Raw genomic sequence first — 23,574 nt, 5'->3', positions numbered from 1 at the left:
ACAGATTTCCTTATGAACTAACTCAGTGAAATTGATGCATGTTGCATTTATATATATTTCAGTATATTTACACCTTTTGTTATGGTCCTGTCTCCAAAGTCTTGTCTTCACTCTTAAGGGTCCATCGAGGAGTTAGTGGTTGTGGGACAGTAGGATCTGTAGTAGATGAGGACACCCACTACCATAATAACCACTGCTGTCCCTTTTGCAGAAAGGAAAAGAGTGATGTGAGGTTTAAAAAAAGACAAAACCACTCTATTAAGACATTTCGTGTGGCAATTTTTTTAGTTCACCCTTTCTGCTCAGTATCTGTCTTTCTCCCTCACTCACTCTCATGGTCTCCATCACTAACTCTCTCACACACACACAAACCTTTACTGATGCAACATGGCCAATGATGAGACAAACACAAATGTATAAAACACACACGTTCTGCCTGGCTTCTGTCAGTGTGGGGGAGACACCTCACAACTCCCCTCCCCCCGTCTTTCAAAATGCAAAGGGATGTAAGCTGTCTGCTTGGCAATTTGGCTTCATGGCACCCTACAGGTGGCCAGTCGGCATTGGTGAGTATAGCCCCGGAAGTGACCCAGGAACACAAACACTGCCATCTAATTCCATAAAATGACATAATACACACCACAGTATTGAAGTAAGCAAAGCAAAACTTAGTATACGTGACCGACCAAAGGGGTTATCATCCTCATTGTCACTAGTTTCAGCAGTTAACAATTTGGATAACTCTCACACACGTTCACTCACACACACTCACACACACTCACTCACACACACACACTCACTCACACACTCACTCACACACACACACTCACACACACTCAGTCACTCACTCACAGGAGAGGAATGTATTTTTCAGTTTCCATGATCTTTAATAAAAAGGCAGCCATAGTGAGATGAGTCAGTGAGTCTATTGGTATAGAGACAAAAAGCATTAAAACACAGAATACAAGCCCTAGATAGGCCTGGTCTTTACTCCTGACCTATCACAGTAGATTCTACTTTTAGTAATGTCACTCATCATCATAGCGTCACTCAAGTAAGTCTAACGCTCTAAACATGTCACCATAGTAATGCACCACACCCACCCCCTATACACACACACACACTCTCACACACACACTGCCCCAAAGGGTTCTCCCCCTTTAGAACCGGAGTCATGGTCTAGTCCTCTAGAACAAGGTTGAGCTGGTGGACCATTCAGGTTATATTTTCCCTCTCTCTGAGATGAACCACCCTCCCATCGCCAATAACCTTATCTGAGACTAGAAGACTTGGGGTACCTCCCCAAGCTAATGCCTACACTTCAGCTCAGAGGACCAACACAGTCTCGTGGCACGCAGACAAACTGGGTTCAAACCCCGGGCTTCCCCTCTCTCAGAGCAAGCTGGGGTTCTCCAATTCTAGCAGGTCTCTAGTACAGACCAACCAGAGCAGAGGGAGGAGTCCACATGTGTGTTTATAGGGATGTGTTCACTTGGGCCCAAAATTAATCTGTCTCTCCACACACACACACACACACACACACACACACACACACACACACACACACACACACACACACACACACACACACACACACACACACACACACACACACACACACACACACACACACACACACACACACACACACACACACACACAAAAAACAAAAAACAAAAAAAACTAACTACAAAGGAAAAGTTCACAGGTATTTAAATATTCAGGGTTAAAAGTAAATATGAATTGGTATAAGTTAGCTTATAACGTTAATATATAAATCACAACTAATGTTTAAAGGGCTAATTAAAAAGGAGCATGCAGAACACCTCTCCTGTGTGTCAAAGGACAAAACACAGCCATCTTGGCTCTGGTCTTGGCTGCTCTCAGATACAAAATGAACACCTGTCCTAAACACACAGACTAGGATCAGGTCAGGGAGCAAGTGAGTGTGTGTGTATACAGGTGGCTCAAAGACACACATACACCCTTTACCTCTCCATTGGACAAACTAACTGAGTGGTCAACAGAATTCAAAATTCACATCTTTGGAACACGCGCGGACCATCCTGCTTTGGTTGGTACAATGCATTCGAAAAGTATTCAGACCCCTTGATTTAAAAAAAAAAAAAAACATTGTTACGTCCTTATTCTAAAATGATTTAAATGAAAAAATGTCCTCATCAATCTACTACACACAATACCCCAAAATGACAAGTGAAAACATTTTTTTTTTTTTTTAAGTTTGCATTTTTTATTTATTTATAATACCTTATTACATAAATATTCAGACCCTTTGCTATGAGACTCAAAACTCAGCTCAGGTGCATCCCGTTTCCATTGATCATCCTTGAGATGTTTCTACAACTTGGTGTCCACCTGTGGTAAATTCATTTGATTGGACATGATTTGGAAATGCACACACATCTATATAAGGTCCCACAGTTCACAGTGCATGTCAAAGTAAAAACCAATCCATGAGGTCGAAGGAATTGTCCATAGAGCTCCGAGACAGGATTGTGCCGAGGCACAGATCTGGGGAAGGGTACCAAAACATTTCTGCAGCATTGAAGGTCTCCAAGAACACAGTGGCCTCCATCATTCTTAAATGGAAGAAATTTGGAACCACCAAGACTGTTCCAAGAGCTGGCCACCTGGCCAAACTGAGCATTCGGGGGAGAAGGGCCTTGGTCAGGGAGGTGACTAAGAACCCGATTGGAGCTCTGTCAGAGCTCCTCTGTGGATATGGGAGAACCTTCCAGAAGGACAGCCATCTCTGCAGCACTCTACCAATCAGGCCTTTATGGTAGAATGGCCAGACAGAAACCACTCCTCAGGAAAAGCCACCTAACAGCCCATTTGCCTAAAGGACTCAGACCTTGAGAAACAAGATTCTCTGGTCCGATGAAACCAAAATTGAACTCTTTGGCCCGAATGCCAAGAGTCACGTCTGGAGGAAACCTGGCACCATCTGTGGCAGGGATTGGGAGATTAGTCAGGATCGAGGGAAAGATGAACGGAGCAAAGTACAGTGAGATCCTTGATGAAAACCTGCTCCACAGCTTGAAATGATCTGCAGAGAAGAATGGGGAGAAACCCCCCAAATACAGGTGTGCCAAGCTTGTAGCGTCATACCCAAGAAGAATTAAGGGTGTAATCGCTGCCAAAGGTGTTTCAACGAAGTACTGAGTAAAGGGTCTGAATACTTATGTAAATGTGCTATTTCAGTTTTTATTTATAATAAAATTTCTAAACATGTTTTTGGTTTGTCATTATGGGGTATTGTGTGTAGAATAATTATTTTAGAATAAGGCTGTAGCGTAACAAAATGTGGAAAGGGGTCTGAATACTTTCCGAATGCACTGTATGTGCTACCGTAGGCTCAGGTGTCACCACTGAGTCCATAGCAACAACACCCTCTCTCCCCTAGCAACATCCCCGTCTCCATAGGAAGAACCATGTCAGTCTCTACAGACAAATTCCCCTGGCAACACCACCTTGTCTTCATAGCAACAATGAAAGCACCCCAAGTTAGGGTTCTATAAAACTCTCAGAAGTATGTCAGCCAGTGGTGTGTGTGTCTGTGTAAAGAGGTATCAGTGGTTCAGTGGTGTATCACTTTAATCTCAAACTTCAGGGGGTGAACAAGCTCTCCCTCTCTTCGTTCTCCTCCCCCCTTCCCCTGCCCCTCTTTCAGTCTTCTCTCCCCCCTTCCGCTACCCCTCTCTCGGTCCTCTCTCCCCCTTCCTCTACCCCTCTCTCGGTCCTCTCTCCCCCTTCCTCTACCCCTCTCTCGGTCCTCTCTCCCCCTTCCTCTACCCCTCTCTCGGTCCTCTCTCCCCCTTCCTCTACCCCTCTTTCTCCCCCCCCCCCCCCCCCCCGTCTATTTCTGGATCTGGAAGATGAAGAGTCGAAGGTTGATGTTCTTGGCAGCCAGTAGTTTGTTACACTCCACAGAGTCGGTGATGGGCAGGGGGACGTAGTCTGTCTCGTTGGTGTCGTTGCTGAACGCGTGGTGGTGGATCACAGGCTTGATCCTCACGTCATCGTACGGACCTTTCAACAGCAGGAAGGAACACTCTATAGCGGAGTTCACCTACAGAGAGGAGGAGGGTTAGCGAGAGAGAGTGTGTGTACGTCAGTGAGTGTGCGCGCATAAGTTCAGTGAGTGTGTACCTTGCTCTTGAGGATGAGCTGGAAGGAGAGGGTGCGTTTGCAGGAGAGGTTAGGGTTGCGTTCAGAGTCGTTGACCCTGGCCTTCAGAACCCAGGTTTGGTTCAACACGGTGAAACGAGGAGTCTCATAGTACAGACGGGTTATAAAGTCATCGGTGCGGTACGGCCGGAACTGGACCTCTGCGCAGGGGAGAGGTAGGAATGAATTAGAGAGATCCATGTTTTCTATGTGTGTGACTGGTCCTTCAAGAACGATAGGAACGATTGTCCTGGTAGTCAGGTATGGTGTGTAAGACAGTGCGTACTGTGTACCTAGCCTACCTGTGAAGCCAATCTTCTCGTAACAGAGCAGGGAGAATATAGAGTTGTAAAGGGTTAGTTCTCTGCGGTGGCTCTGGTCCATCTCCCCCAGGATGCCCATCAGCTCTGTGCCAGTCTTGGTGGGGTGGCAGCACTCCTCCTCGTGGGCCGGCAGCTCGTGGAACGGCCCCTTCCACGGGCAGCCAATCCGCTTGTACTTACACTGTGTCACCCTGGCAACATATCAGGAGGTGGGAGTTTAGGGCCAATCATAAGGAGGAATAAGACCATAAGCAAATTTGTTTTGTGTCTATCAGCCAGTCCCAAATTGCTTCCTACCCTTCCCCCTTGGTCCAACCCCCTAGTTTCTGCAGATCTGTAAGGAATATGGTACAATCTCCACCACTGCACTGCTTATACCCATCACCCTATAGATCTACAAACATGGAGGGGTTAGGGCAGAGGGGGAGGGGTAAGAAGTGATTTGGGACCGGCTGTATAATTTCTGCTGGTTGTCAGTAACACCTGCAGCAGGGTCATCTGATCGTCATAACAACAACAGAACAGGCACGCACACACACCCTGTAATCAGTTTGGTCAGTAAGTAGATCAGCTGTTTTCTTTTCAGAAGAGCAGCAAGTCATATCCCCTCCCTCCCCAAGGCCTAAGCAAACCATGTTTCTACAAATACATTGTAGGTCCCCACGAGGATAGAAAAACAAAGTGTGTGTGTGCGTGAATACCAATGAGGTGAGTACCTGTCTTGACACTCCTCTCTCTGGTGCCTCTCTAGGCTGGAGCGAGGGAACTGTTTGAGACAGAAGGGGCAGTCTGTGGGCAGCTCACTCACAGCCTTCTCTACAGCCAGGTTCCTACAACACAGGGACTTACTGATCTCACACCTAAAGGGAGAAGGGGGGGGGGGGGGGGTAATCAATCAACCAGTCAATCCAATTATATTTGTATAGAGAAGCGGTTACTAATCTCACACTTAAAACAGAGTCACCTAAATCAGTCAATCACTCACTCAATTCAACTGTATTTATAAACTGTGTGTACAGACCTGCAGTTAGGACACGTGGCCTGCTCCTCTTTCAGACGAGAGTCAGCCAGCAGGTGGATGAAACAGCCAGCACACATCAGGTGACCGTTGGTGCACTGTAGAGCAGAGAGGAAATAGTTAATGTAGGTGTGTTTGGTGTGTCCATACTGTGGATAGTCGTCTTTATAAATCCGTGTTCATACGCTATAGAAAAATGCATAGTACAGAGAATGGCCATCTTTTCTAACCAGTCTTTGGGGGTGGGGAGAGCAGGTGTTATTTGAGGGCATACTACTCAGTACCAAACCACAGTAATGACACAGGTGTAAACTGGGTGTGAGGCAGGATGTTCATTCAGTGTTACATGCAGATGTGTTGGGGTTTGCCTATTCCTAACTCCTAGGGGGCAGCCTGGGATCCACACATCTGTATCTGTTCATGTCTTGTTGTTGGCTAATCTGAATAGAATCGGCAGCCATTTCAGACACCTAGCTATCTACATCCAGATGATTTATAGATCAGATCATCTCTCTGCACTGCGCTGAGCTCTGGCTAACCCTCCTGAACAAGTTAGCTACAGAGTTAACGTAGCTGCTAGGCTGCGGCCCTGGGCCCTACAACTCTTCGCCTGTCGTTACAGTCCATGACAGGTGGTGCTCAGTCTACAAACTGTCTTCAACCCCCACTTCTTGCCTGACAGCCTAGTTAGCTAACTAACAGACATGTTAGTTAGGCTTACTTCATACGAAGTTAGCTAGCATTGACAAGAGGGCCAAAGTCAGTAGGCCAGGGACAGGCGTGTTTGTGACAGTATTTACCTGATACACGGAGGCTTTGGGCAGGTCTAGGCATACAGTGCAGCACAGGACTGAATACAGCCTCTCTTCCAGCTTTCCCGACTCTCCCTCCGGCAGTCTCATCCGCTTCTTGGGCGGCGGCTCGTCCGGATCCGACTCGGGACCGAGCCCCTCTCCTCTCCGGATGCTCACCTCCTCCAGCATAGACGGCCCCCCGACGACTGCCTCCAGGGCTGCCCCCACCGCCACAACACCCAGGCCGCCTGAGGAGGAGCCTGGGGTGGCCGCGACGCCCACCTCTCCCCGCTCTTCCACCGAGGACATGGTGGGTGGTGGTGATTGTCAGGCGTTAGCTAGCTACCCGTCACAAATGTTACCTAGCTGGCAGGTTTAACGTCACAGGCAAGGGAAAACCAAGCCACCCAGCTCAGGGTCAGTTGGCTAGCTAGATAGCGTGCCTGTTCGTAGGCAATGTTACGCAATAACGCGCTTGGAATTTAGAATCACGAACCCTCGCGTAACGTTCTGGAATATCCTAAATTGTTATTTGATTATCGTTTTTTGTAGATGGATATTTAGCGATGTTGGCAGATAAGCGAAATTCAGCTAGCTACTAGGCTATAGGTATCAAGCTCACAAAACACTCCAGTTCTCTCCGCTGTCTAGCTATAACAAAACACCCCGTCAGATGTTTTTGTGTTGACCATTCTTTTATTTGCCGTGCCAGCGCGTGAGCGGACGTTCAGCAACTGCCCGGTTCGGCTGATCGGTTAATGGCTTTACCCCTGTACCAGCTCACTATCCACCGGCCCCCGGGAAGTGTCAGTTTTGGAAAAAGCAGAGATATGTTCAGACAGTTCGCTGGGACTACTCTCTAACTACACAGCCATCTTTGTTTTTCTCCTGTCCGGACGGTCGCCTCTTCCTCTCCCCGACTTCACTACACCCTAGCTCGGCGCTAAGGATTTCCGATCCTTACTGGTGTTACTTAGCCAAGGTCACAAAAAAACTAAGCCCGAGTTTCGGAGAAACTGTCAATATTTTGCCAGTAGCTGTTATGGCCTTTCTTGCCAGTCCCTGGGCTGCATCGCGGATTGGCTATCAGTGGAATGTTTTGTTGTATCAGATGACTTGGGGGGGGGGGGGGGGGGGGGGGGGGGAAAGAGTGTGGATGCGCATGCGTAGTGGCTGTCTGCAGGGTCAGCGTGGTCGGACCAGTGACTGAATGAATATACTGGTAGGATGAATTTAACTAAAATGGGGCGCGTCACCTCACCAGCATGGCGTCACCTTCCTGGACACAGCCAGAAATGGCCAGACACATCATGCTACCAGAAAACCCTTGGTTGACCCTGCCCTTGCACAATATACACTGTGCAAATCATGAAGAACACCTTGTAATATTGTGTTGTACTTGTACTCCTCCTTTTGCCCTCAGAACAGCCTCAATTTGTTGGGGCATGGACTCTACAAGGTGTCAAAAGCGTTACGTGGCGATGCTGGCATATGTTCAATGCGTCACACGGTTGTGTCAAGTTGGCTGGATGTTCTTTGGGTGGTGGACCATTCTTGATACACACGGGAAACTGTTGAGCGTGAAAGACCATGGTGTGTTGCAATTCTTGACACATTCAAACCAGTGTGCCTGGCACCTAGTACCATAGGCCGTTCAAAGGCACTCAAATATTCTGTCTTGTCCATTCACCCCCTGAATGGCACACATACACAATTCATGTCTCAAGGCTTAAACATCCTTATTTAACCTGTCCCCTCCCCTTCATCTACATTGGTTTAACAAGTGACCTCAATAAGGGATCAAAGCTTCCACCTGGATTCACCTGGTCAGTCTATGTCATGGAAAGAGCAGGTGTTCTTAATGTTTTGTACACACAGTGTAGGCTAGCCTACAAACAGTGCTAACAATAGGCCTATCCTTCATTTGTCAAATGATGTAGGCTAATAGACTGATACATTCAGTGATAGGCCACCCCCAGAGGACCCAGTTTTTGTGATCTTGTTAAGGATCATTACACTGTTATTACACTATTTGGTCACTCAAAATAAAATACTCTCAAAGGAAAACTTTGCCATAAATGTTTGTCTTGTATCTGAAACACCCATATTAACTCGTGAGCCAGAGAAGAAAGTGAGCAGGTGGGGTTAGAGTTTGAGTAAGCCTTGTCTGTCTGTTGTGTAATTCTGTGAGTGTCGATGGTAGTTATTACGACCATTCTATTTAGGTTTATGTGTTTGAGAATTGAGTTATGCAAGGGGACGGTGTGTGTGTGTTAAATCTATGGCTTCCTTTAGTTTCAATCATGGGACTCTTTTGTTGCTGTTTTTTCTTTACTGTATTTGACTGTATTCATTTATTTACTGTATTTGACTGTATACATTTTCTTTATTGTATTTGACTGCTTTATGTTGTTTTACTGTATTTTACTATATTCATTCACAAGAGTGAAACCTTCAGTCCCTTCCCCCATCTTCCAGTTGTGCCAATCCAGTTGCTGTGAGGTGTTTATGGGGGGTGACAGCTGTCAATCAAAATGGCTGAGCAACCCAGGATATCCTCAGGGCAGGAAAGGGGAGCTAGTCTGAATAGTGTGTGGAAGGGTTTGACTTGAGATTGCAGTTTTGTGTGTGTATGTCGGCGTGGGTGGGTGGGGTTGTTAGACGTGTGTGCGTGTGTGTGTGCAGGGGCAGAATGTCATGGTATCAGTTGTCTGATCAGGCACCGTAGGGTCGTAGCATGTCTTTGGCCAAAGGGACATGCCTTAAATGAGCTAAATGACATGGTCAGAGACCAATATCTGCTATTCGCGTGCGTGCGAGCACACACACACACAAACACACTCACACACAAGTTACTCAGCAGTCACTACCCTACCATCAATCGTCAAACAAGATTAATATGTAGCATATGTACACAAAACAGTTCCCTTTCCCCTTTACACCCAGGAGGAGACAGGAAGTGAACCTGCGCCACAAAAGTCACACTGCCATTGGTGACACCCATCATCATCACCTCCCTCTCACACTGAACCACTCCAAATACAACTCAACTCTTACTTAACAACTTAACTTAACAATTTAACTTACTTGCCAACTTAACTTAAAGACATGCTCCGGATCTTTGGCGACTAGTAAGTATTTTTGAAACCTCCTGCTTTGAGCTGGATCGGTCAATGTGTAGTTCATACATGCATAATCTATGAGCAGAATTACTGTTTAGCCACAAAATCCCTAGTTTGAAAGCAACTGTTTTTCTGGAAGCTGTGCTGCGCCATTTTCTCCACATTTCCCCCCACATGGGCCAGCACCCTAGATATTCGAGTTCAGCCAATGAGCTTCAGCCCCTCGCCATTTGAGTGACAGCTAGCAAGAGGCACATCATACACACAAATAGAGAGAGAGAGCAATGACGTGTAGTAGTAAGCAATTTTCAGGGAACACTTTTGCCTCATGAGCGTTGCTTTCAGAACTACTGGCTAAAAAGTATACAAAAGTACCAAAGAATCTCTTTAACTTACCCTGGCTATAGTCAAATCCACAAGACTACATATCACAAACCAGAGGAGGCTGGTGGGAGAAGCTATAGGAGGACAAACTCATTGTAATGGCTGGACTTTAATCAATTGAATGGTATCAAACATAAGGAAACCACGTTTGACTCTGTTCCATTCATTCTCTTCCAGTCATTATAATGAGCCCCTCCTCCAAGAACTCCCCCCACCAGCCTCCTCTGCCAAAAACTGTCTCGGGGATTCGGTTGTGGTTTTATTGAGGGGTTATCATCGACATCACATACCTACATTCTCCACATTGCAATAGTGATTTGTAGTTTCCTCAGATACCACTATAGCTAGCGTTTCCCTCAGTATACACCAGGTGGTGCCAATACGCCAAAAAATGCTATTGTTCTGGAATTGAATCAAAAGCATATCACATCTATACAGTGTTCGTCTATGTCGTGACCTGTTTTTTTATACTGCTGTTCTTTTCACTAATTAACCTTATTATTGAAAATGTCATATTTATTTTCTCTATAAGTATAACGTTTTTTGGGAGGTATAGCAAACTATGTATATTTTTTTCTGCTGTTTTTATTATGCTGAAACCAAATTGCTCTGCAATGGGCCAATAGAGAATCTGAATCAGCCAATTAACCATTGTTGGCTACATATGTTGAAAATGACTGTATCAAATATGTGTTATATCTAGCGTTTTCTCTCCTCACCACATCCGCTGTGACTGAGCAGAGATGAAGGATGCAGAGGAGACAGTGAGCAACACTGTGTGTATCTGTGTGTATATATGTATGTGAGTGTATGTGTGTGTGCGCGTGCATGCATGTGTGTTGAGAGACAAGGGGCTGTTCGATGGTGATTGTATTAAGCTAAACAATACAAGGTCGTCAGAAAAACATTTAATGGCTGAGAAAGAGAAAGGGAGATGGAGGGAGAGTTCGAGAGAATGGGAGGGAGAGATGGAGGGAGAGGGAGGGGGCGATATAGACAGGGAGGGAGGGTGTGAGGAAAAGGGAGAGAGAGAGAGGCTGAGAGGGGAAGACAGTATCTGGTATATCTAGTAGGCCTCGAGGAGGAAAGAGGAGAGGATGGGGGTGTGGCTTAGGTTATGACATTCACTGAGAGAGAGAGAGAGAGAGTTCTGTGTGTGTGTGTGAGAGAGAGAGAGGGAGAGATAGGGAGACAGGGAGGAGGGCTAAGTATGTATGTGACAGAGAGGATGAAAATGAGATGGGGACAGAGAAGAGGGCTGTGTGTGTAAAAGAGAGGGAGAAAAATAGGGAAATATAAGAGAGCTGTTTTTGATAGAGGGAAGGAGAAAAAAAGAGATTGAGGGAGGGCTGTTTTGAGGATGTGCTTGAAAACGGAGGAGGGAGGAGGCAAAGGAGAGAACTGAGCTGAGAAAAATCTGTCTGATCCGCACACTGGTCTCTGCGATAGAGGAGAGAGGGAGGAGGAGAAGAGAGGCGGAAGAGAAGAGAGGAAGAAGAAGCGAGAGAACACAGGACTGCACAGGGAGGTACTGCTGTCATGGGTTGCGTTATTCATAGCTATGACAGAGGCGTGTGTATGAGTTTGTGTGTGTGTATGTATGTATGAACAATTAATGTATTACACTGTTTGTGTGCATGCATGTGTGTGTGTGTGTGTGTGTGTGCGTGTGTGTGTGTGTGTGTGTGTGTCTATGTGTGTGTGTGTATGACTGCATTGACCCTGCGTTTGCTGATGTATGATGGATGGAATATGATGGTTAGATTATTAATGATGTAATGTTAGTGCAGAATTTTCAGTGTGTCCGTGTGTCTGTGTGTGTGTGTGTGTTTGTCTATATATCTTAATGGTGTGTTTGTGGATGTGCATATAAATCGTGCCGATGAATGTGTTTAGGTGTGTGTGTGTGTGTGTTCATTCGTTTTATATATTGTGTGTGCACATGCACAGTTGGGCAATTTGACATGATCAAATGTTTCTGCGCATGAGCTCAGCTAGCCAACACCGCCATGACACTGCTTCATAATGTGTGTGTGTGTGTCACACTACTTAATAGCGTGATCAGGGATTTCTATTGGAGCAGACGAATCTGAGACTCTTCATATCATATACAGGATCTATAGTCTATCCACTGATGTGGATCAGTGGATTAGCATGTGCTAGCCAGTTAGTTTTAATAGGAAGCAACATGGAAGAGGTTCTAAAAGGCAAGGTGAAGCTGTCTGTTAGCAGTACAGGATGTGGCAGGGTGTGCGTGTGTTTGTGTGTGAACCCTAACCCTACAGCACTTCATAACCTTCATTATTCAGATTACTCATGGTCTCCCGATGCGGATGCGCAGGACTATGGTGGATGAAGGAACCAATCTACCTTTTCAGACTGCCAGAGTATTTATCTGGTCAATATGGCAGTGTGTTATGTCTGTTGTTTGTAACAGTGTGTTATATGTGAACATGTGATTGCATTATAAATTGTATTTGAATATTTAAGGACTCTTTGACGATTAGTCCAGATGAGGACTAAAGGAGATAAAAGGAGATGAAATCTCCTTATCTCTCTCTCGCTTCCTCTTTCTCTGTCTTTCTCTCTCTATCTTTTTCTTTCTCTCTTTTCATCTCTCTCTTTCTCTCTGTATCGCTCTTTCTCTTCCACTCTATTCATCTCTCTCCCCCCCCCCCCTCTCTCTCTCTCACTCATGTTCATCTGCTTAGCCAGATTCATATTGGAGACCTGGAGGATCTATTGACAGGGTTAGAGGTCAGGGACTAGGCAGACATGATGACATCACATGGAAAGCTGAGGATGCAGAGAGGGAGTCTATATGAGTATGACTCCCAGATCAAAGGTGAGAACACATACTTTTCTGTGTGTGTGTGTGTGTTCATACATACAGTATACTGCATGTACTGTCTAACTTGTGTTGTCGTGTGTATGTTCATGTGAGTTCATACATGTGTGTATGTGTGTACACGTGTGTTCGTGTGTGTGTTCATGCATGTACTGTGTGAACTTCTTTTGTGATCAAATGTTTTTTATTTAGTAATAATAACTGTCAGCAAACATGAATACATACAAACACAAATAGGTTACAACTCCCCTCCCCCATCCCAGCCCACCCGAGGACTTTAGGGATCAAATGAAATCAACACACATTGACCCGAAAAAGAAAAAAGAAAAACTTAAAGCAGCACATTCAAAGTACTTTCTGTAGCTCCGTGAACGCACCAGACACTGACTGTACAAAATATTAGGAACCCCTTCCTAATATTGCGTTACACCTCCTTTTGCTCTCAGAACAGCCTCAATTTGTTGGGGCATGGACTCTACAAGGTGTCAAAAACATTCCACAGTGATGCTGGCCTATGCTGACTCCAATGCTTCCCACAGTTGTGTCGAGTTGGCTGGTCGTGGAGCTTTACTGCGGAAATGGCTTGTTCCATCTCATCCCTCAGATCCTCAATTGGATTGAGATCTGGTGACTGGGCAGCCCACTGCAGGAAGCTGAATTGGAAGCATTCCTGGGCAATCCTAGCCTTGTGGCATGGGGCATTATCCTGCTGAAAACAATGTCTTTACATATGGATACACTGTTGCGATGAAGGGATGCACCTGATTGGCAATGATGTTCAGCTATCCTGTGGCATTCAAACATTGCTCCACTTTTATCAAGGGGCCCAATGTGTGGCATAAAAACACACTCCACACCATCACACCACCATCACCAGCCTGCAATGTTGACATGGCATGATGGATGCACGTACTCGTGTGGTTTTCTCCATACCGTGGTACTCCCATCAGTGTGAAACAGCAGGAACCGGGATTCATCAGACCAGGCAATGTTTTCCCAATTCTCCAGTGTCCAGTGTTTTCATTCCTTAGCCCACTGCAACTGCAGTTTCATGTTTTTTGCTGAAATAAGTGGAACTCTGTAAGGTCATCGGCTGCCAAACCCCATTCGTCTCAAGATACAACAAGTTGTGCATTCTTTTATGGGTCTTTGGGCAACAATGTTGTAATGGGCTGTCTCCTCTCCTTTGTCTTCCTAATGTTTTGTACACCAAAAAAGTGAGTATACATTGATGGATAAAGAGTGAGTGTTGAGGCTTCCATCGTACTACAATCATTTTCTTGGCAGCCTTTAGGCCAGCAACAAATCAGATCAAAGTGTATTGGTTGTGTACACAGATTAGCAGATGTTATGACAGGTTCAGCGAACAGTGCAATACCTAGCAATAAAACAATTATTACACACATAATCCAGCAAAATACAAAAAAATAAGTTACATAGGCTGAGCCATGACTAGAATACAGTTATACATATAAAATGGGTGAAACAATATGTAAACATTATTAAAGTGACCAGTGTTCAATGACTATGTACATAGGGCAGCAGTCTCTTAGGTGCAGCAGGGTAGAATACCAGATGGAAGCCGGCTAGAACAGTGACTAAGGTTAAGGGCAGGGTACTGGGTGGAGGTCAGCTAGAACAGTGACTAAGGTTCAGGGCAGGGTACTGCGTGGAGGTCAGCTAGAACAGTAACTAAGGTTAAGGGCAGGGTACTGGGTGGAGGTCAGCTAGAACAGTGACTAAGGTTCAGGGCAGGGTACTGCGTGGACGTCAGCTAGAACAGTGACTAAAGTTCAGGGCAGGGTACTGGGTGGAGGTCAGCTAGAACAGTGACTAAGGTTCAAGGCAGGGTACTGGGTGGAGGTCAGCTAGAACAGTAACTAAGGTTAAGGGCAGGGTACTGGGTGGAGGTCAGCTAGAACAGTGACTAAGGTTCAGGGCAGGGTACTGGGTGGAGGTCAGCTAGAACAGTGACTAAAGTTCAGGGCAGGGTACTGGGTGGAGGTCAGCTAGAACAGTGACTAAGGTTCAGGGCACAATACTGGGTGGAGGTCAGCTAGAATAGTAACTAAGGTTCAGGGCAGGGTACAGGGTGGAGGTCAGCTAGAACCGTAACTAAGGTTCAGGGCAGGGTACCGGGTGGAGGTCAGCTAGAACAGTGACTAAGGTTCAGGGCAGGGTACTGGGTGGAGGTCAGCTAGAACAGTGACTAAGGTTCAGGGCAGGGTACCGGGTGGAGGTCAGCTAGAACAGTGACTAAGGTTCAGGGCAGGGTACCGGGTGGAGGTCAGCTAGAACAGTGACTAAGGTTCAGGGCAGGGTACTGGGTGGAGGTCAACTAGAACAGTGACTAAGGTTCAAGGCAGGGTACTGGGTGGAGGTCAGCTAGAACAGTGACTAGGTTTAGGACAGGGTACTGGGTGGAGGTCAGCTAGAACAGTGACTAAGGTTCAGGGCAGGGTACTGGGTGGAGGTCAGCTAGAACAGTGACTAAGGTTTGGGGCAGGTTACTGGGTGGAGGTCAGCTAGAACAGTAACTAAGGTTCATGGCAGGGTACCGGGTGGAGGTCAGCTAGAACAGTGACTAAGGTTCAGGGCAGGGTACCGGGTGGAGGTCAGCTAGAACAGTGACTAAGGTTCAGGGCAGGGTACCGGGTGGAGGTAAACTAGAACGGTGACTAAGGTTCAGGGCAGGGTACCGGGTGGAGGTAAACTAGAACGGTGACTAGGTTCAGGGCAGGGTACTGGGTGGACGTAAACTAGACTGGTGACTAAGGTTCAGGGCAGGGTACCGGGTGGTGCAGGGCAGGGTACCGGGTGGAGGTAAACTAGAACGGTGACTAAGGTGCAGGGCAGGGTACCGGGTGGAGGTAAACTAGAACGGTGACTAAGGTGCAGGGCAGGGTACCGGGTGGAGGTAAACTAGAACGGTGACTAAGGTTCAGGGCAGGGTACCGGGTGGAGGTAAACTAGAACAGTGACTAGGTTCAGGGCAGGGTACCGGGTGATAGGTGGCTAGTAACAGTGACTAAGGTTCAGGACAGGGTACTGGGTGGAGCTCAGCTAGAACAGTGACTAAGGTTCAGGACAGGGTACCGGGTGGAGGTCAGCTAGAACAGTGACTAGGTTTAGGACAGGGTACTGGGTGGAGGTAAACTAGAACGGTGACTAAGGTTCAGGGCAGGGTACTGGGTGGAGATCAACTAGAACAGTGACTAAGGTTAAGGGCAGGGTACCGGGTGGAGGTCAGCTAGAACAGTGACTAAGGTTCAGGGCAGGGTACCGGGTGGAGGTAAACTAGAACGGTGACTAAGGTTCAGGGCAGGGTACTGGGTGGAGGTCAGCTAGAACGGTGACTAGGTTCAGGGCAGGGTACCGGGTGGAGGTCAGCTAGAACGGTGACTAAGGTTAAGGGCAGGGTACCGGATGGAGGTAAACTAGAACGGTGACTAGGTTCAGGGCAGGGTACCGGGTGGAGGTAAACTAGAACGGTGACTAAGGTTAAGGGCAGGGTACCGGATGGAGGTAAACTAGACTGGTGACTAAGGTTCAGGGCAGGGTACCGGGTGGAGGTAAACTAGAACGGTGACTAGGTTCAGGGCAGGGTACCGGGTGGAGGTAAACTAGACTGGTGACTAAGGTTCAGGGCAGGGTACCGGGTGGAGGTAAACTAGAAGGTGACTAGGTTCAGGGCAGGGTACCGGGTGGAGGTCAGCTAGAACAGTGACTAAGGTTCAGGGCAGGGTACCGGGTGGAGGTCAGCTAGAACAGTGACTAAGGTTCAGGGCAGGGTACTGGGTGGAGGTCAACTAGAACAGTGACTAAGGTTCAAGGCAGGGTACTGGGTGGAGGTCAGCTAGAACAGTGACTAGGTTTAGGACAGGGTACTGGGTGGAGGTCAGCTAGAACAGTGACTAAGGTTCAGGGCAGGGTACTGGGTGGAGGTCAGCTAGAACAGTGACTAAGGTTCGGGGCAGGTTACTGGGTGGAGGTCAGCTAGAACAGTAACTAAGGTTCATGGCAGGGTATCGGGTGGAGGTCAGCTAGAACAGTGACTAAGGTTCAGGGCAGGGTACCGGGTGGAGGTCAGCTAGAACAGTGACTAAGGTTCAGGGCAGGGTACCGGGTGGAGGTCAGCTAGAACAGTGACTAAGGTTCAGGGCAGGGTACCGGGTGGAGGTAAACTAGAACGGTGACTAAGGTTCAGGGCAGGGTACCGGGTGGAGGACTGAAGTGGATTTAACAAGTGACATCAATAATGGATCATAGCTTTCACCTGGTCAGTCTATGTCATGGAAAGAGCAGGTGTTCTTAATGTTTTGTTTACTCAGTGTACATTGATACTATTCTCAGAGGCAACCCGGAACATTTCCATGTCCGCGTGATCAAAACAATCTTGAAGCATAGATTCCAATTGGTCAGAATGGAAGAATGTGCATCTGACAAAGATAAATGAAGTACAGAAAAACATTTAAAAAGTAAAATAAAAGGAGATGCAGGAATATTTAACACAGTGGACAAGTTTGATGCTACTTCATTCCAGAATATAGACACCTAAGAGCATTCCCAAACCATGTGTATAAAGGTACCAGGGCCTGTGGTATGACTTAAAGTAGTGATGGATGTTTTAACAAGTGTTTTAACAATCCATCTTTCCTACAACAGCAGAAGATGTAACATGCGTTTCCCAAAACACCACACAGAGAACCAAAGGAACGAAAGGAAAAGAGCGCTGTTCTCGGATCAGCTTTCTCCTTCCAAATCTTTCCATAACATAAGAATTATTTCAGAACTCCTAGATAGATATTACCACCTACGGCTGCAAATATTGAGGCAGCTTATTGTAATGCTTACCTAATGAAAATACACTAAATCAGATTTGGCACATGTTAGGCTATCAAATGTATTTATGAAACCCTTTTTAAATCAGCAGATGTCAAAGTGTAATGACGACGCCGTGAGTCAAGAAGCAGGTGCAGGTAAAACGTTTAATGAAAACAACAAACATAAAACAAGACAGCGTAACAGAAGCGCGGTAACATGAACACAGGTTCAAGACCAACTGAGCAATGAACAAAAGGAAGGGACCTATGAAGGGGAGGTAATGAGGTCCAGGTGTGAATCATAATGATGAGTGCCAGGTGAGCGTAATGATGAGTGCCAGGTGTGCGCAATGATGATTCCCAGGACCGGTGGTTATTATTTTGGTGATGCCGGAGGGGAGGAGCAGAAACATGACACAAAGTGCTTATACAGAAACCCAGCCTAAAACCCCAACAGCAAGCAATGCAGATGTAGAAACACGGTGACTTCGAAGAAACCTAGTGAGGAACCAGGCTATGAGGAGTGGCCAGTCGTCCTCTGGCTGTGCCAGGTGGAGATTATAAGAGTAGATGGCCATTAACGCCAGATTATTCTTCAAGATTTTCAAACATTCATAGATGACCAGCAGTCAAATAATAATCACAGTGGTTGTAGAGGGTGCAATATGTCAGCACCTCAGGAGTAAATGTCAGTTGGATTTTCATAGCTGAGTATTCAGTGGTCAAGAGAGCAGATGAGGTACACAGAGAGAGAGAGAGATGGAGAACAAGAGAGAGAGGGTTGAAAACATCAGGTCCTGGACAAGGTAGAACATCTGGTGAACAGGTCAGGGTTCCATAGCCACAAGCAAAACAGCAGAAACTGGATCAGCACCACAACCAGGTGGACTGGGGACAATCGGGAGTCATTAGGCCAGGTAGTCCTAAAGCATGATCCTAGGCCTTAGGTCCTTCGAGAGAGAGAGAGATGGGACAATTAGAAGGAGCATACTTAAGTTCACACAGAACACCAGATAAGACAGGAGAATTTCACTGGATTGGACAGATTGACCCTAGCCCCCCGACACATAGACTATCGCAGCATAGATATTGGAGGCTGAGATAGGGGGAGTCAGGGGACACTGTGACACCTATACCCCCGGACAGGGCCAACCAGGCAGGATATAACCCCACCTACTTTCCAAAGCACAGCCCCCTCAACACTAGAGGGATATTAACAGACCACCAACTTACTACCTTACTACCCTGAGACAAGGCTGAGTATAGCCCACGAAGATCTCCTCCACTGCACAAGCCCGAGTGGGCGCAAAATTGGACAGGAAAATCACATCAGTGACTGAACCCACTCAAGTCATGTATAGTAAAAAAAGCCTGGCACGACATGACGCACCCCTCCTAGGGACAGCATGGAAGAGCACAAGTAAGCCAGTGACTCAACCCCCGTAATGGGGTCAGAGGCAGAGATCCCAGTGGAGTGAGGGGAGCCGGCCAGGCAGAGACAGCAAGGGCGGTTCGTCACTCCAGTGCCTTGCCGTTCGCACCCCTGGGCCAGACTACACTCAATAATAGGACCTACTGAAGAGATGAGTCTTCAATAAAGACAAAGTTCGAGACCGAGTCTGTGTCTCTCACTTGGATCGGCAGACCATTCCATAAAAATTGAGCTCTATAGGAGAAAGCCCTGCCTAGGAACAATAAGGAGGCCTGCGTCTTGTGAACGTAGCGTACGTGTAGGTATGTACGGCAGGACCAAATCGGAGAGATAGATAGGAGAAAGTCCATGTAATGCTTTGTAGGTTAGCAGTAAAACCTTGAAATCAGCTCTAGCCTTAACAGGAATATGATCATTTAGGGTTCTAGTCAAGATTCTAGCAGCCGTATTTAGCACTAACTGAAATGTATTTAGTGCTTTATCCGGTTAACCAGAGAGTAGAACATTCTGGTAGTCTAATCTAGAAGTGACAAAAGCATGGATTAGCTTTTCTGCATAATTTTTGGACAAAAAGTTGAAGATTTTTGCAACGTTACGAAGATGTAAAAAATATTCTTGATACGTTCCTCAAAAGGGAGATCAGGGTCCAGAGTAACACAGAGGTCCTTCACAGTTTTATTTGAGACGACTGTACAACCATTAAGATACATTTTCAGATCCAACAGCAGATCTCTTTGTTTCTTGGGACCTAGAACTAGCATCTCTGCTTGGTCCAAGTTTAAAAGTAAAACATTTGCCACCATCCTCTTCCTTATGTCTGAAACACAGGCTTCCAGGGCATGCAATTTTAGGGCTTCCCTATGTTTCATCGAAATGTACAGCTGTGTGTCGTCCGCATAGCAGTGAAAGTTGACATTGCGTTTCCGAATGACCAAGAGAATATATAGTGATCAATTGATTTGTCAGAGGACAAACCATCCACAGAGACGAACTGATATCTTTCTGACAGATAAGATCTAAACCAGGCCAGAACTTGTCCGTGTAGACCAATTAGGGTTTCCAATCTCTCCAAAAGAATGTGGTGATCGATGGTGTTAAAGGCGGCACTAAGGTCTAGGAGCACGAGGACAGATGCAAAGCCTTGGTCTGACGCCATTAAAAGGTAATTTACCACCTTCACGAGTACAGTCTCAGTAATATGATGTGGTCTAAAACCAGACTGAAGTGTTTTATATGCATTATTTGTCTTCAGGAAGGCAGTGAGTTGCTGTGCAACAGCTTTTTCTAACATTTTTGAAAGGAATGGGAGATTCGATGTAGGCCGATAATTTTTCAAATTTTTCAAACCTGTAATTAAAATTGATTTTTTGGGGGGTTAGAATCATTTGATTTAGACAACATGCCTAGCACTTTGAAGATGAAAAATAGTTTTTTATTGTGAAACAAACAAGAAATAAGACAAAAAAATTGAAAACTTAAGCGTGCATAACTATTCACCCCACCAAAGTCAATCCTTTGTAGAGCCACCCTTTGCAGCGAATACAGCTGCAAGTCTCTTGGCACATCTAGCCATTATTCAAGGCAAAACTGCTCCAGCTCCTTCAACTTGGATTGGTTCCCCTGGTGTACAGCAAGCTTTAAGTCATACCACAGATTCTCAGTTGAATTGAGGTCTGGGCTTTGGCTAGGCCATTCCAAGACATTTAAATGTTTCCCCTTAAACCATTCGAGTGTTGCTTTAGCAGTATGCTTAGGGTCATTGTCCTGCTGGAAGGTGAACCTCCGTACCAGTCTCAAATCTCTGGAAGACAAACAGTTTTCCCTCAAGAATTTCCCTGTATTTAGCGTCATCCACCATTCCTTCAATTCTGACCAGTTTCCCAGTCCCTGGCGGTGAAAAACAACCCCACAGCATGATGCTGCCACCACCATGCTTCACTGTGGGAATCAGGTTAATGAGAGGTGTTTGGTTTGCACCAGACGTAGCATTTTCCTTGATGGCCAAAAAGCTAAATGTCAGTCTCATCTGACCAGAGTACCTTCTTCCATATGTTTGGGGAGTCTCCCACATGCCTTTTGGCGAACACCAAACGTTTTTTCTTATTTTTTTCTTTAAGTAATGGCTTTTTTCTGGCCAATCTTCCATAAAGCCCAGCTCTGTGGAGTGTACGGCTTAAAGTGGTCCTATGGACAGATACTACAGATACTCCGCAGTGGAGCTTTGCAGCTCCTTCAGGGTTATCTTTGGTCTCTTTGTTGCCTCTTTGATTAATGCCCTCCTTGCCTGGTGAGTTTTGGTGGGCGGCCCTCTCTTGGTAGGTTTGTTGTGATGCCATATCCTTTAATTTTTTTAATAATAGATTTAATGGTGCTCCGTGGGATGTTCAAAGTTTCTGATATTTTTTTGTAACCCAACCCTGATCTGTACTTCTCCACAACTTTGTCCCTGACCTGTTTGGAGAGCTCCTTGGTCTTCATGGTGCCGCTTGCTTAGTGGTGCCTCTTGCTTAGTGGTGTTTCAGACTCTGGGGCCTTTCAGAACAGGTCATATGATCATATGAAGATCATGTGACACTTAGATTGCTTACAGGTATACTTTATTTAACAAATTATGTGACTTCTGAAGGTAATTGGTTGCACCAGATCTTATTTATGGGCTTCATAGCAAGGGGTGAATACATATACACACACCACTTTTCAGATTGTATTTTTTTTTAATGTTTTGAGACAAGTCATTTTTTTCATTTCACTTTACCAATTTGGACTATTTTGTGTAAATCCATTGCATGAAATCCAAATAAAAATCTATTTAAATTACAGGTTGCAATGCAACAAAATAGGAAAAATGCCAAGGGGTTGAATACTTTTGCAAGGCACTGTATTTCAATATGATTGAAATAGGCCTATAGCCTACTGTTTACATTATTTTTATTTATTATTTTATTTATTTATTTATTTCACCTTTATTTAACCAGGTAGGCAAGTTGAGAACAAGTTCTCATTTACAATTGCGACCTGGCCAAGATAAAGCAAAGCAGTTCAACACATACAACGACACAGAGTTACACATGGAGTAAAACAAACATACAGTCAATAATACAGTATAAACAAGTCTATATACGATGTGAGCAAATTAGGTGAGATAAGGGAGGTAAAGGCAAACAGGCCATGGTGGCAAAGTAAATACAATATAGCAAGTAAAACACTGGAATGGTAGATTTGCAATGGGAGAATGTGCAAAGTAGAAATAAAAATAATGGGGTGCAAAGGAGCAAAATAAATAAATAAATAAAATACAGTAGGGAAAGAGGTAGTTGTTTGGGCTAAATTATAGGTGGACTATGTACAGGTGCAGTAATCTGTGAGCTGCTCTGACAGTTGGTGCTTAAAGCTAGTGAGGGAGATAAGTGTTTCCAGTTTCAGAGATTTTTGTAGTTCGTTCCAGTCATTGGCAGCAGAGAACTGGAAGGAGAGGCGGCCAAAGAAATAATTGTTTTTTATAATGCAGTCACCTCAGTTTTCGTTTGAAGCTTATTTTGATATGTAGCTTGTTTGTATCAATTGAATAGACATTGGTACCTTTGCATTTGTAGTCACCTTTGTTCTGAGGTCAGAGAGATGGATAAACCATGAGGTCAGAGAGATGGATAAACCATGAGGTCAGAGAGATGGATAAACCATGAGGTCAGAGAGATGGATAAACCATGAGGTCAGAGAGATGGATAAACCATGAGGTCAGAGAGATGGATAAACCATGAGGTCAGAGAGATGGATAAACCATGAGGTCAGAGAGATGGATAATCCATGAGGTCAGAGAGATGGATAAACCATGAGGTCAGAGAGATGGATAAACCATGAGGTCAGAGAGATGGATAAACCATGAGGTCAGAGAGATGGTTAAACCATGAGGTCAGAGAGATGGATAAACCATGAGGTCAGAGAGATGGATAAACCATGAGGTCAGAGAGATGGATAAACCATGAGGTCAGAGAGATGGATAAACCATGAGGTCAGAGAGATGGATAAACCATGAGGTCAGAGAGATGGATAAACCATGAGGTCAGAGAGATGGTTAAACCATGAGGTCAGAGAGATGGATAAACCATGAGGTCAGAGAGATGGATAAACCATGAGGTCAGAGAGATGGATAAACCATGAGGTCAGAGAGATGGATAAACCATGAGGTCAGAGAGATGGATAAACCATGAGGTCAGAGAGATGGATAAACCATGAGGTCAGAGAGATGGATAAACCATGAGGTCAGAGAGATGGATAAACCATGAGGTCAGAGAGATGGATAAACCATGAGGTCAGAGAGATGGATAAACCATGAGGTCAGAGAGATGGATAAACCATGAGGTCAGAGAAATGGATAAACCATGAGGTCAGAGAGATTGATAAACCATGAGGTCAGAGAGATGGATAAACCATGAGGTCAGAGAGATGGATAAACCATGAGGTCAGAGAGATGGATAAACCATGAGGTCAGAGAGATGGATAAACCATGAGGTCAGAGAGATGGATAAACCATGAGGTCAGAGAGATGGATAAACCATGTGATTCTATGTTTAGCTGAGCTCTTCTATGTATATATTGACTCGGGATGGCAAAAAGGCATCTAACAATGCACTTAGCTGTG

General features: G+C 45.6%; 2 protein-coding genes across 10 annotated transcripts in view; one reads left to right on the top strand and one right to left on the bottom strand.

Moving 5' to 3' along the window:
* Nucleotides 1-866: 866 nt before the first annotated feature.
* Nucleotides 867-8,387, bottom strand: zftraf1 (zinc finger TRAF-type and ring finger containing 1). 2 transcript variants are annotated; one of them, XM_036953159.2, is made up of 6 exons: nt 6,333-8,387; nt 5,536-5,630; nt 5,231-5,374; nt 4,494-4,705; nt 4,174-4,352; nt 867-4,093 (listed from the first exon to the last, which is right to left on the bottom strand). In XM_036953159.2, exons 1-6 carry the CDS (start codon nt 6,633-6,635, stop codon nt 3,881-3,883), a joined length of 1,146 nt encoding a protein of 381 aa, XP_036809054.1. In that variant the 5' UTR covers nt 6,636-8,387; the 3' UTR covers nt 867-3,880. The 2 variants fall into 2 exon arrangements, with proteins under 2 accessions (XP_036809054.1, XP_036809053.1); XM_036953158.2 differs by having other exon boundaries at nt 3,601-4,093; nt 4,485-4,705.
* A 2,557-nt stretch (nt 8,388-10,944) lies between these two features.
* The window catches only part of arhgap4b (Rho GTPase activating protein 4b), a 31,330-nt gene continuing 18,700 nt past the window's right edge, over nt 10,945-23,574 (top strand). For 4 of the 8 annotated variants that reach the window (XM_090208932.1, XM_036953156.2, XM_036953157.2 and 1 more), the window contains exons 1-2: nt 10,950-11,360; nt 12,544-12,677. In XM_090208932.1, coding sequence (XP_090065058.1) covers nt 12,608-12,677 — 70 coding nt within the window. In that variant the 5' untranslated portion in view covers nt 10,950-11,360; nt 12,544-12,607. Of the gene's footprint in view, nt 11,361-12,543; nt 12,678-23,574 lie in introns of all 8 variants that reach the window. The other 4 variants (XM_090208933.1, XM_090208930.1, XM_036953155.2 and 1 more) reach the window with 3 other exon arrangements.

This window comes from Oncorhynchus mykiss, chromosome 18 (genome assembly GCF_057628025.1).
Source record: "Oncorhynchus mykiss isolate SJ-2025 chromosome 18, ASM5762802v1, whole genome shotgun sequence".
Taxonomy (NCBI): Eukaryota; Metazoa; Chordata; class Actinopteri; order Salmoniformes; family Salmonidae; genus Oncorhynchus; species Oncorhynchus mykiss.
The sequence above is the reverse complement of the archived record's forward strand: the minus strand, read 5'-3'. Positions and strand labels throughout refer to the sequence as shown.

What these genes read in the sequence shown, in the direction of transcription:
- zftraf1 (XM_036953158.2), bottom strand. Translation starts at nt 6,635, where the DNA reads ATGTCCTCGGTGGAAGAGCGGGGAGAGGTGGGCGTCGCGGCCACCCCA. An exon ending in AGAGAGGAGTGTCAAGACAG is followed by an intron (nt 4,706 to 5,230) that starts GTACTCACCTCA and finishes ATATGTTGCCAG; the next exon opens with GGTGACACAGTGTAAGTACA. An exon ending in TGGCTTCACAGGTAGGCTAG is followed by an intron (nt 4,353 to 4,484) that starts GTACACAGTACG and finishes TCCCCTGCGCAG; the next exon opens with AGGTCCAGTTCCGGCCGTAC.